The 13,868-nt window shown below is 44.1% G+C and overlaps 1 protein-coding gene across 1 annotated transcript in view; it reads left to right on the forward strand.

Moving 5' to 3' along the window:
- Positions 1-505: 505 nt before the first annotated feature.
- The window catches only part of ZFAND3 (zinc finger AN1-type containing 3), a 314,683-nt gene continuing 301,320 nt past the window's right edge, over positions 506-13,868 (forward strand). The window contains exon 1 of the mRNA XM_082347897.1: positions 506-1,053. Coding sequence (XP_082204023.1) covers positions 983-1,053 — 71 coding nt within the window. The 5' untranslated portion in view covers positions 506-982. The remainder of the gene's footprint in view (positions 1,054-13,868) is intronic.

A 13,868-nucleotide genomic window follows, 5' to 3' on the forward strand; every position in this document is an offset into this window, starting at 1 on the left:
GGAAGGCCGAGCCCCACTTCCGGGTTTGGAAGCTCTCCTCCTGGTCCTTCCCCGTGCCGGGTAATGGGATTCTCCGAGCGCATGCGCGGCGCTTCGCCGCCGCTCTGGGACTGGTTCAACTAACCCTAAACAACTAAGCTGCTCCTCCCCCTCTCGCTTGGGGCGTACCATTCGCGTTTGGGGGGGAGGTAACGTGCCCCAGAGTACTCAGAAGCCTGCTCCCCTTCTTCAAACAGGGGAAGGTAAGTTTCCTTAAGATTTTAAAGTTCCAAGAATAGGAAAGCCTCCGAGGCCCGTCGCTGAGTGATAGCTCTACGGTCTCGGCTTTGCCCACGGCCCCGTCCTCTTCCTTTGAGGCGCTGAACAAAGTGGCACACCCGGATCCCAGCTGATCAGCTGCTGGGCTTTGGCGGCGGCTTCCCCCCGGCGAGACCATTGTGACTCCTTGGGAGGGGTGCGTGAGGCGGGGAGGGGGCGGAGCGGCCATTGTCCGGTCAGCGCAGCCTCCGAGGGAGGGGAGGGTGTTACGGAGCGAGCGGGGCCTGTGGCTTCACAGCGGCCGCCGCTACGCTAAAGCCGAGGTCGGGGGGGGCGCCTCAGGTCCTTCCCAGCGCCGCCGCACGGGACATCACTCTGGCTGGGAGCGGCGGTGGGAGCTGCCGAGGGCGCCAGGACTTCCCTCCTCCCCCGTGGTCCTCGGTTCACCCGTACGCCCCACCTCCTCAGCTCCCCTCCCTCTACTCCCCCCGGCCCCCCCATCTCCGAAGGCCGAGTGGTGCGGCCCGCCTCCAGCTGACCGGCCTGGAATCCCGGCTCGGAGCCCCGGACTCGCGCCCGCCCGCGCGCCCGCTCCCTCCCCCTCCCCCCGCCCCGAGACCCCCGACGCCGCCGCCGCCTCCTCCTCCTCCTCCTTCGAGCGGGGCCCAGGCCCAGCCGCTGCCACCGCTGCCGCCGCCGAGCTCCGCCGCCGCCGCCGAGCACCATGGGAGATGCCGGGAGCGAGCGCAGCAAAGCGCCCAGTCTGCCGCCTCGCTGTCCCTGCGGCTTCTGGGGGTAAGTGCCTGGCTGGGTGGGGGCGGGGGCCGGGGCGCGGGCGCCGGGGCTGCCCGGGCAGGCCTCGCGGCCCGGGGAGGCCGGAACGCTGGGGGCTGGGCCCAGGCTGGGCCTGCGGGGAGGGGGCAGGGGCCGCGTCCTGGGGAGGGGCCCCGGGTGGGGAGCTGGGGGTGGGCAGAGAAGGCCTTGCATGGGGTGCGCTGCCACCCTCGGGGACTCGCCTGCCAGAGGCTCGGGCCGAAAGGGGCCGCCCGGGCTACTGGTGAGGGGGGCAGGGCTGCGTTCAGGGATGAGGGGGCGGCGTTGGCACCTCCCGGTGGAGCTGGGGTGCCCCCTTCCCTTGGCTTGTGGAGGCCAGCCTTTCCTCCCCTCCTTGGTATGAGTTGGTGCCCAGGAACCAGGAGGGTATTTCCTCTGACTTTTTCACCTCCCCTCCTCCCTGTCCCCCAGAGACTTGCATCATCACTTCCTAAATTATATTCTAGTGCCCCATTTGCTTTTAGGAAGTTGTTAACACGTCACCCATTTTTAAAAGGCGAGCCCAGAACCCAGGCTTGGGTAAAGTTATAAGACTGTTGAGGTCTCACCGTATTTAAAACACGTTTGTTTCAGAAGGTCTGTAAGATTCCCTTGTCAAAAAAAAAAACCTCAAGTCAGCTAGGCTTAGGAACGTGAGAGCCAATTTGCTTAACTGGCTCAAATTCCCTTCTGTCCCCATTTTTTTTTTTAAATGATAAAAATATTCACCTTGGCCAGCCTATATTCTTGCTTGGCCATCCTGTGTTAGAGTGAAAATATTTGAGGTGGGAAATGAACTTTTCCACCTGTAGTTACAGTTTAAATTCTCCTTGTTACACTTGGAGTTTTTATGGATTGCCACCCCTCTTACCAGACAGGTGCCTCCATCATAACTTATGATTCTAGATCTATTGTAAGGAAACTGGAGACTTTGAAGGCCAGCTTTTGTGATTTACCTCTTTTTTTGTTTTGTTTTATTTTCCAAAGATTCAGTATATTTGGAGGTGCATACAGGCAGTAAGGAAATGATTATTTCTGGTGAGGGCATCTTGGGAAGATGTATTGAAGTATTTTATCTTTACTGTCTCTCAGATCCTAGGTATGATTGAGGTAGAAATTAAGGCTATGGTTTTTGGGAGTGCAGAGAAAGATTAGAAAGTGGATCTTAGTGTAGATTTCTGTGGAGTTTGTCATATCCAAAGGTTATGACAAAAAAAAAAAATCTCATTTTCTTATCTTTCAGCCTTTTCTTTCTCAAAAATTTCTTGGTGAAAGGATATTAGCGAAAAATAAGTTACGGCGTTACCAAAAGTTGTGAAGATGTGAAAATATCTTAGGTTTTATAGTCTCCCCTTCTTTTTGACTTGAAAATAATTGTGTTGTCTGCTAAGTGCTTTCATAGGCAATCTAATTCCCACAAGAATCTTATCAAGTGGGAACCATTCTCTCTTTATTTGTAGATGGGAAAACTCAGGCATTATTTATAGACGGGAAACTTGCCTTTGCATTCAGGGATTTCAGGGTGGAGCTGATGAGCTCTGTAGAGTGCTTAGTACCATCACGTTTATGACATCAGTCTGCTGCCCTGGAAAAATCTGGTGTCACAAGCCTCAGATTGTAACTCATAAGAAGACATGTGGCTCAGAGAAAGTAGCTGCCAGTGGCAGCTAATGCCCAGGATGTATCAGAGGTCTATTTCCTGGCAACACGTTAATGTCTTTGGGACCATTATTATGAGTGGAACCCACATTAAAAGATTTACATCAAGACTTAGAAACTGAGCTAGGTTCTGAGTAATGCAAGGAGAGTTTGGTAGTAGAGAGGAATAGTTACACTGATGCCATACTTGACCTATAAGCAACCAGGGCTGCTTTTTTGATACTTTCAATATGGCACTTTTTATGAACTGCAATTTGCCTAACAGGAGTTAGGCGAAACTAATATCTTTATGGTGGAAGCTGTTCTTTTTAATGTGTAATGTTTTAACCTTTCCTAAAGGTGCCTGTGTAGTTTGCAGTTTATACCAAAGTATAAGGAAATTGCTGTCTAGTTTCCATTATATCATGACTGATTTTGAACATGTTTCCCTTATTGCATGGGCTACATTCATGTTATGTTCATTAAGTAAACTTATAACATATTTAGCACATATTTGAGTGCCTCTGATATTATGGTAGACAAGAGGGTCACTGGCACCATTCTCTGGGAGCAGGGGGCATAGAGGAGTAAAAACACCAGTTACAATGAAGTGTGTTAGGCTTGGAATAGGGTTTGTTAGGAGGGGCACCTACTCCAGTTGAGGTGGATGTAGAGGAAGGTAGCCTGGAGGGTGACGCCAGCCTAGGCCTGCAGGAAGATTGGGAGAGAATGGAAATAGGGAGAAGAGTGTTTTCTGTCAGGCAGAGGGGAGAGCTTGGATGAAGGCCTGGATGTTAGAGCACTACGCATTTGATCAGCTGAAAAGAAAGTTCATTGTAGAGGATTGGTAGATTGTGAAGAGGGGTCAGCTAGAAATGAGGCTGAGATGGTGAGAGCAGTTGGTGATACAGGGCCCCATATGTGATGCTTAAGACTTTGGATTTTTATCCTGAGTGCACTGGGGAGCTGTTGCAGAACTTTGAGTGGGTTGTGAGGTGATTTTCTTTAATGTGAAAGATTACTGGATGATCTTGAGGGTGGCCTGTGTATGTGGGTATGATTGTGTGTGTGTATGTGTGTGTGAATGTGGTGTCTATATGTTTGTGGCATGTTGTAAAGTCCAGAGGTACAGAAGACTTGTCAGGAGGAGTGATCCCCAGGGGATTACTATACCTGTATAGTGGCCAGGGAGGATGGAGAGAAGTAGATGTCAAAGCCATTCAGGAGGTAACTTGCCTTTTCCCTTCACGAGCATGAAGGTGAGTGTGTTCTCTAGAAACTTTAGTCAGCATTGCACTCTGCAGAAGCCGCAGGTCTGTGAAGTCAGCTGGCCAGGGCCCACACCCAGCCCTTTGCTGAGGAGCCTCTTAGCAGAATGTTCTGGTACTAGCGGACTAAAGGCAGTTCCTTTAGGATTGCTCTTCGCTCTAGTGACTTAGGCGGAAGGACTTGCTGCCCAGCATTGTCCACTCAGGACACCAATCAGTGGGGGTTGGTTAACACAGGAGAGCTTTCAGGTGGGTCTTGTGGGACTGCAATGAGAAAGGAGAATGCCAAGAGGAGCATGCAGTGCAAATGTGTTAGTGCTTCGAACACTCAAAATTTCTGGTTTTCTCCTTGGTTTTATATTGTGAAATGGAGTGTAGGTAATTAATGTGTTATAGAGAGACCACTGGGAAACTTTGCTACCTTGGAAATTGTTGAGGATTTATTAAGGTTGCAAGGTGTTTGTATAGCACATAAATGTTTTTAGCGTTAATGACCAAAAATATTTTTTTTCCCTGAGACATGGACTTAAAACTTTTAGTGAAATATGAGCATGAGCATTTTTTTGGCTTATTTTAGGCATTCAGTAATCATGCAGAAAGTCATGCTAGTTTATAATTGTCAAATCTGAAATGAAATAGTCAATTGGTGTATTTTCTTTAGTGGAAATACATATGTAAAAGCACTTTTAAATCATATAGACATAAGTGGTATTAGTTGAAGCTACAAAATGTACTGAGGGATATAGATTCTTCATAGATATTTTCAAAAGTTTTTGAGAGAGCAGATCTAGAATATTATTTAAAAAAGACAGGAAGAAGACAATAAGAATATCCTTAGTGTATTATAGGGTGATAGAACGGGTAATTAATTAGGATGGGGGAAAGATGGACTTTATTTTCAAATTCTGCATATTAAGTATAAATATCTAATTACAATTATTGATATTCTGCCTTTATAATTGGAGACAATCTGTATTACAATGTAATTTAATGGAAACTTTGAGAAGTGTTATTCTTTTCATAAGTAAATTTAAAGTATAGTAGACATAAGTGTTCAGTCTGATATTTAGGGAATAATGGAGTATTTTATTTTATTTTAAAAATAAATTTATTTATTTATTTTTGGCTGCGTTGAGTCTTCGTTGCTGCGCGCGGGCTTTCTCTAGTTGCGGCGAGTGGGGGCTACTGTTTGTTGCGGTGTGCAGGCTTCTCATTGCGGTGGCTTCTCTTGTTATGGAGCACGGGCTCTAGGCACGCGGGCTTCAGTAGTTGTGGCACGCGGGCTCAGTAGTTGTGGCTTGTGGGCTCTAGAGCACAGGCTCAGTAGTTGTGGCGCACAGGCTTAGTTGCTCTGCGGCATGTGGGATCTTCCGGGACCGCGGCTCGAACCTGTGTCCCCTGCGTTGGCAGGTGAACTCTTAACCACTGCGCCACCAGGGAAGTCCCTGGAGTATTTTAGATATAGGATTTATTAGGTAAACGATTCATTGTTTTGATAAAAAAAAAGATGTTAGATTTATTTTCTGATGAATCATGTCATAAAAGAAATATTACATGGGTACATTTTCTTTAGGGAAATAGATATTTTTTTTTAAATAAATAAATTTATTTATTTATTTTATTTTTGGCTGTGTTGGGTCTTCGTTTCTGTGTGAGGGCTTTCTCTAGTTGCGGCGAGCAGGGGCCACTCTTCATCGCGGTGTGCGGGCCTCTCACTGTCGCGGCCTCTCTTGTTGCAGAGCACAAGCTCCAGACGCGCAGGCTCAGTAGTTGTGGCTCGTGGGCCCAGTTGCTCCGCGGCATGTGGGATCTTCCCAGACCAGGGCTCGAACCCGTGTCCCCTGCATTGGCAGGCAGCTTCTCAACCACTGCGCCACCAGGGAAGCCCAGGGAAATAGATTTTATTAATATTTCATTTTTGTGATCTATTCTGTTGAGAAGCATTTTACTTACCAACTAGATCTGCTAGATAATGATGAATTTTAAGTAAAGATGGAGTTAGGGCAGAGATCAAGAGTAATCTTACAAAATAAATTCTGTTCCTGAAATGGTTACTGGTAGAAAGTTGATTCAACCAAGATACTGACTAGTTAGCTTAAACAGAAGTTATTTATTTTTATTGTTTCTTTTATTTTCTCTGAGCCCAGGCCTTGGGAATTGATGTAGAACTCTGTTTCTGTCACTCTGTGAGTTATATGGCAAGTTTGGTTGGCTCCTAGTAGTGTGTGGCCCTCACACTCATTTTTGATTTATCAATCTCTGTCTCCCAATTGGAACATGTTGCCACACTTCAACCAGCTTAACCTGGGCTTTCAAATTCCATGTGAACACAGCATGAATCACTAGTTAATCAGTAGAATGTTCATTCCAGTGATGTCACTAGTTATCCATCTGATTATAAAACCCCCTTAAACATTCTCTTAAACACAAAACAGCTCATTTGCACAGTTTTACTTTTTTTTAAAAAGATTTTATATTTTTAGAGCAGTTTTAGGTTCAGAGCACAATTGAGAGTAAGGTACAGAGATTTCCCATATACCCCCTGCTCCCTCCCATGCACAGCCTCCCTTATTATCAGCATCCCCACCACAGTGGTGCATTTGTAACAGTGATGAACCTACATTGACATGTCATTATCACCCAAAGTCCATGGTTTACACTACGGTTCACTCTTGGTGGTGTACAGCCTGTGGGATTGGATGAATTATAGTGACATGTATCTATTACAGTATCATATAGAGTAGTTTCACTGCCCTGAAAATCCTCTTTGCTCTTACCTATTCATCACTCCCTCCTCCCAACCCCTGTCAACCACTCATCTTTTTACTCCATCGTTTTGCCTTTTCCAGAATGTCATATAGTTGGAATCATACAGTATGTAACATTTCCAGATTGGCTTCTTTCACTTAGTAGTATGCATTTAAGGTTCCTCCTTGTCTTTTTGTGGCTTGATAGCTCATTTCTTTTTAGCACTTTAAGATTCAATTGTCTATATGTATCACAGTTTATCCATTCACCTACTGAAGGACATCTTGGTTGCTTCCAAGTGTTGGCAATTATGAATAAAGCTGCTATAAACATCCATGTGCAGGTTTTTGTGGACATAAGTTTTCAACTCCTTTGGGTAAATACCAAGGAGTCATGCAGTTTTACTTTGCATTTTTGAGTTTTGTGTGCATCTGAAGATGCAACATGATTTATATGAAGTATTCACTGTCAATACGTTTATCTGTCTGCCCCATTTTCCTGATTACATTTGGGTATCCAGAAAAATTTGCCCCTTTGCAGTGATGGAACACTGGGAGATAATTTTATTTTTTAAGAAAACATGTTCTTTGTTTACATTGGTTTGAGACAATAGCTTTTTAGAGTTAGATCCAGTTAACATATAGGACATAGGCTCTTTTGGTATAATTCTCTTCTCCTCCCCATTCATTCTTCTCCTTCCCATTCACCACTCTCCTCCCCTCATCGCCGCCCCCCCCCCAAAAAAAGAGAACATAGCACTTTAAGTCTGCTGAAAAGTTTTGACTAAAAATCTCGTCATAGTCTTTAATAGTATTAAAGTTAACATTAAGTTTTACAGGTTAACCTTTTTCTAGCTGGAAAAATCAGAGGGCTAAGAATTCTTTGAATAAAGTTTTTTAAAATGAAACCCTAGTGTATTAAATATTATTTATTGAGGGCAGAGTATGAAGATGGTGAGAACTAATATAATTTGGATTTTTTTATTAGGTCATACGGAGGTGTGTCTGTGCAAACTGATGCAAAATTTTGAACTACCACAATAATTATAGATCAAGATTGAGGTTAAAAGTTCTTTTTTCTTTTGAAGAAAGGTTAAGTTCAGTATCTCATCAAAGCTACATGTAGGAATTTGACCAGTCACAACTCAAAACTTGTATAATTTTAATCAGACACTTAAAAAACTGTCCAGATTCAGGCTTGTTGTGGGACTTCGTGTCAGAGTGGTTTGCAAAAGAGGGCCTTCATTCCAACTGGGTGGATGACGCTGATGTCACTCGGTTCTGGTAGGGGCTTTGAGAAACAGGCTGAGGCTGCTTTGGGCTGGGTCCCTATGTAACAAACTTATGTTGCTGAATGAGATATTTAGATATAAGGAAGAAATTTCCTATGTGTGTTCAATGCAGAAGGGAGGTTAAGCAGCTTTATTTGAAGTTTTTAATAACCAGAATCTAAGACTGCATTCTAGAATTGTTCTGTCCAGTATGGTAGCCACTAGCTACATGTAGCAGTTTAAATTCATACTAATTAAAATTAAATAAAATTAAAAATTCAGTTTTGAGTTACACTAGCTATATTTTAAGCACTCTCTGTCTCAGTAGCTGGTGGCCACCCCGTGGGGAACACAGATACAGAACACTTCATCCTCCCAAAAAGTTCTGTTGGACAGTGCTCTTCTAGAATGTTGACCTGATAGGCAACCAGGATTTTCAAGCCTATTTTTTTTTCTTTTTTTCTAGTTTTATTAAGAAACAGTTGACGTTCAAGCTTATTTTCTTGTGAGTTCTCTAGATCCCTGTTTTCTCTCATATTCTGAAAATGTGGGGCTTGTTTAATTTAGCTCTGTGTTTTTTTATTCCCTCCAGCTCCAACATATTTTATTTCCAAAGGGGGAAGCAGTCCTGTTGTTAATTCAGATTACTGGGAAGTGCTCCTTTGATCAGTTTTGGGAATTAAAATTTCAGTGCAAGTTAGTCTATAATTTGAACTTTTTTTTTCATGTTAGCTTTTGGGTCAGTCATCTTTGCCCCTTTCTTAAGTCTATTAAACTGGCAACCTCAGAGGCCTATACAGGGAGACGTTGGACTAATACAGAATCTTTTTTCTTTTCTTTTTTTCTTTAGTGAGAGAATTTTTGAAGGTATTCACCTTGGACTATGACTTTTGTAGATTCACAAATATAAATCTCATATGACAGCTTTTGATATATGATTAGGGATAAATGCATTGGATTTTCGGGTAAATTCAAGTCCTTGTATACAGGGGAAGGTGGAGTATGTTGGAATATCCAGCAGCAGTGGGCAAAACCAAACTGATCTGTGATGTACCAGACTGAGGGAATGGAACAAGATGAATGAAAATGCCATGTCATCCTTGAGGCCAGGGGACAGAGCTGCAAACAGTGCCTGACATCTGAATTTGTGACCGCAGCTGTTCACCAGAGGAAGGAAGAATGCAGTAGGAAGAAGATGTAGTACTAGCTAACTGCATCTGTTCATTCAACTGTACCAAATGTCCTGTATTATAGACAGGTGCAGTTTTGTGTTAGGGCAGAAGAATGTCCTGGGAAAGATCATGGATTGCAGCTGTGACCACTCTGGTTGGGGGAGAAGGGGGGATGAGGGCAGACCACACCACAGCATTTTGTTTTTCTAGTTTGTGGACAGGCTCTATTTAGCCTCATTGCTGCCTCATTAATGTCCTGGTAAAAAGTTAGGTTGGTGATGTTGTACTTGGGACCTTCTGGGGAGTGCCTTTTCTCATTTCTTTTGCTAAAGTGGAGTGATACGGAGTAACAGTTGCTCATGTCTTATCTACCTCTTGGACTCTTACACACTGGTAAGTTGAAGTGCATTTATATGAATAATCACACTCTTAGCCACACTTCCTGGAAGGAGAAGTATTCTAGTCATTCAAAAGTATCGCAAATACTCTTCCTGCAGTCATTTGGTTTTCTTAACATGGTTGTGCTGATAGCATTCCTGAACAGGGTGTGAGAAGTTTTCTCTAGCTTAATGGGTACCTAATGGGAAGAGTGGGGCAGGAATTTGGAGAACATAGATTGGGTGGGGGGGGCTTTGCTGATCATGTCCATGCTTTCAAAGTCTCTGCCTATTTCAGGTCATTGTTTTTCAATTTCAGCCCTTTTTAGAGTGCTTTTTTTTTTTTTTTTTTTTTTTTTTTTAAGTTTATTTATTTATGGCTGTGTTGGGTCTTCATTTCTGTGCGAGGGCTCTCTCTAGTTGTGGCAAGCGGGGGCCACTCTTCATCGCGGTGCGCTGGCCTCTCACTGTCGCGGCCTCTCTTGTTGCGGAGCACAGGCTCCAGACGCGCATGCTCAGTAGTTGTGGCTCACGGGCCCAGTTGCTCTGTGGCATGTGGGATCTTCCCAGACCAGGGCTCGAACCTGTATCCCCTGCATTGGCAGGCAGATTCTCAACCACTGCGCCACCAGGGAAGCCCTAGAGTGCTTTATATAGATAGATGTGTTAGGAAAGTTCTCTCCTGAAAGAATTTTTTTTCAACATAATGAATGAGACACAAAATAGATTGAATAATACAGTCATTCTTAACTGTCCAGGTGTGTATTAACCAGCAAGAAATAATAAACTGGAGGTGGGAGAGAGTGTGGTGTATTTCAGTGTATGTTGTTTCTAGATTTATGATTTCTTGGTTTCTGTTCTGGGGATGGATGGATGGTATTCTTCATTTTCTTCAGATGCCACTGAAATTCAGAAAACCAGGTTTTTCAAGTCTTTGTGTTTGCATATGAAACTTTGCGTGTATATACAAAATCTTCACGGTGTATGACCCTATACAGTTTTATCTAGCTTGCCTTTCTCTTTTAACATAACACAGAGCTGTGCTACTCACCTTTAAAAATAAATGTGTGTTTTTGCATGTTGATCCACAAAAATCCTTGCTTAGAGGAACTTCTGTTTTATTCTTTTGTTGATTAGGGTGACATAATCATGTACTCTCTGAGGCCTGTATTCCCTGTTTCTGTGTATATATCTCTGTTAATTAGCTTTACCTGTTGTTCATGTCACCCCCACCCCCACCCCCAGTACTGTAGCACTTTCAAGATGTGTTTAAACTATGCATTTTATTTGTAAAGCTAATCTTTTTCTTCACTGAATGTGGTGCAGGATCTAATCATGGAACAGTTGCTGTAACAAGTGATAAAGATACAGTCTTGAGTAGAAGTGTGGAGTGTTACATGATGTATACTAAGAGTCTCTTTGGGGGTTTATAATCTCAATAATATCAGTATGAATTAATTTAGAAAATGATAGCCACAGTAAAACCTTTTCTGTGGAAGTATGTGTCCCTAAAGGCTGCATTTTCTTCTTGGTTTTAAGCTGTTTGGTGACTAGATATTTATAATCCCATAGTTGAAAGCCCCCTAGGTTTACCTGAATAGTTTTCATTGTAAATAAATTAGATACTCACATTGTATGTGTTTTTGGTTGGAGTTAGGGACAGGAAGAATGGACTGTGTTGGTTTTGTGTTGAAATTTGGGATGCAGAAAAGTCACTGGACAGTATGAGACACCTGATTTGGAGGTGAGTTGGAAGAGTAAGGACACACAAGGTGGTCAAGGGGGAAACTGGGGTGCAAGGGGGATGAGGATGGGGAAGTGCGGAGTGGTGGTAATTAGGAATGAAGTTGCTTTGTGATCACCAACTTCTAGTCAAAATATGAGAGGTGACCACATCTGTAAGGGCTCAAGAAACTAATGTGAACAGGTGGTGTGGGTGAGATTAAAGAAAACATTCTGTTTTTTCTTGAAGTGTAGGGTGTGAGTCCCCAGAGGTCTTACAGGGAAGTGCTAAAGATCATAGGATGAGAGCTGTGGTGCACATTCCAAACTAAAGTTTAGTGGAAGTGGCAGCAGCTTTCAGCAAAATTGGTGTTCCATCTGTTAGAAGCCCATGGGCTGTTTCTTCTGCTAAGCCTTCTCAGCCAGTTAAAGGGTGGTGCTTCGTGGTGTCTGTGCAGCAGCCCATGGAGACTCTGCCTTCTTTCCTTTATTGGTATTGCCACAACCACCTCCATTCCTTGGGATATATTGATATTTTTCGTCTCCCTTTTCAACCTCCAAGCCTGGTGTGGAGAGTTCAACAAAGTTTTGCTCATTTCCTGCTTTACTTGCTCTTCTTGGGGGAGAAAACTCTCACAAGCCCTTCCCATTTAAAAGATTTTTCAATGAATACATATGGGGGAGGTTACATTAAATTTTAAAGAATTTAATAGTAGTGTGTAGTGTTGGAGGAATGAGACCTTTCTTATTTGCTGTGAGGCTAATGAAGGGCCCCCTCTCATCCAACCTAGGCTCTTCCAGAATGCCTCCAAAGATGAAGGGCATGCTGATAGCTCATCTCCAGAAAACCAGCTGAGCTCAGTGGCTAGGCATGGGCTTTGAAATCAAAGACCTGGGTTGAAAACTTGACTTTATAACTCTCTGCTTGATTTTGGGCAGTTTACCTCTTTGCCTCTTTTTCTTTAAAAAAGAATATTCTAGAGTTGTTTTGAGATTTAGTGAGCTCTAATGCCTGTCAAGCCCCTTGGCACAGTGCCTGCCCAGGGTAATTAAATTTATTAAGGGCTGACTTCCCAGCCTTGAATGAAGGAGCATTGGTGGCAGATTAATAGATGCAGAACTTTCTTGCCTCAACTGGCAATTTGCATTTATGGTAATCTCCAGACCGGTGCCACCTCATTAGTTGATGAGGTTTCTGACTGGACTTTGGCTGGTTTGGCTATTTTCCAGAGCCTATCCCTTGTTCAGGAAGCATTTGTTAAGCATTCTGTTGTGTGTCTTGAGCTCTGCTAGGCATGTTATACTGTTTTAGCTTCCGCCTTAAGAAAGCTCACAGGGTGGAAGAGGCGGCAGACAGTAAATGGACAAAACACCATGAGGAAGTGCTATGGGAGATCATCACAGAGTACTGTGAGAGCGCTGACTGGGCATCTTACCGAGCCTGGGAGTGGAGGATGGCCAGGAGGGCTCTCTGAGGAGATGGTGCTTAAGCTGGGAGTAAACGATGAGCAGGAGTTAACCATGTGGAGGTGGTGAGGAAGGGCTTTCCAAGCAGGGGGAACAGCTTATGCAAAGGCAGAGAGGAGTGAGAAAGCTTGCTGAATTCAGGGAATTGCAGATTCAACTCAGGATGTTAGCTGCATTTGTGGTGGGAGGCAAGATGAAGCTGGGGGGATGAGCAGGGGCCAGTCATGAACCTACTTGATTGTTGGATGGTTGAGTTAAGATTTTATCCTGGAAGCAGTTGGTACCATTTAAGGATTTAAGTATGGATGACAGATGATATTTATGTTTCAAAAACTTTACCTTGGCAGCAGTGTGGAGGAGAGTTGGAGGGTATAAGCATGGAAGCAGAGTCCAGTTAGAGCCCTTAAACCTTTTTGGGCCGTGGATGTCTTTGGCAGTCTGGTGAAGACCGCTGCCCCCTTTTCAGGACAATGCATAAAATAAATTACTTTAGAATTACAGAGGAAACCAGTTAGATCTAAATGCACTTCTATATGTGGATTATAGAGTCTCTGAACCCTAGATAAAGCAATCGTGAGTGAATGCTGTAGTAGGAGAGCTGAGAATGAATGTAGGCTGAAACCTGGGTAGTTTAGTCCATTTGGGCTGTAATAACAAAATACCATAGACTGGTGGCTTATAAACAACAGAAATTTATTTCTCGCAGTTTTGGAGGCTGGAAGTCCAAGATCACGGCTCCGGCGGCTTTGGTGTCTGAGGAGAGCCAGCTTCCTTATTGATGCTGTCTTCTCATTATAACCTTACATGGTGGAAGGGATGAGAGACCTCTCTCTAGCCTCTTTTATAACGGTACTAATCCCATGATCTAAGCAGAGCCCTCATGATCTAATTGCTTCCCAAAGGCCTCACCTCCAGATACCATCACATTGGGCATTAGAATTCAACATGTGAATTCCGGGGGGGGGAGCACAAACATTTCACTCCATAGCACTGGGGCAGTGGGGACTGCAGAGGAGGGCTTGAGTGTAAGAGCCGAGGCAGACTGGATGGGGGATGGGGTGGGGGGTGGAAAGGAAAAGAGAGGCAGCAAGATTTCTGACATGGGCAACTGGGTGAAAGATGGTCAGTCACATAT

The sequence above is a fragment of the Balaenoptera borealis genome (assembly GCF_965194805.1).
Source record: "Balaenoptera borealis genome assembly, chromosome: 12".
NCBI classification, from domain to species: domain Eukaryota; kingdom Metazoa; phylum Chordata; class Mammalia; order Artiodactyla; family Balaenopteridae; genus Balaenoptera; species Balaenoptera borealis.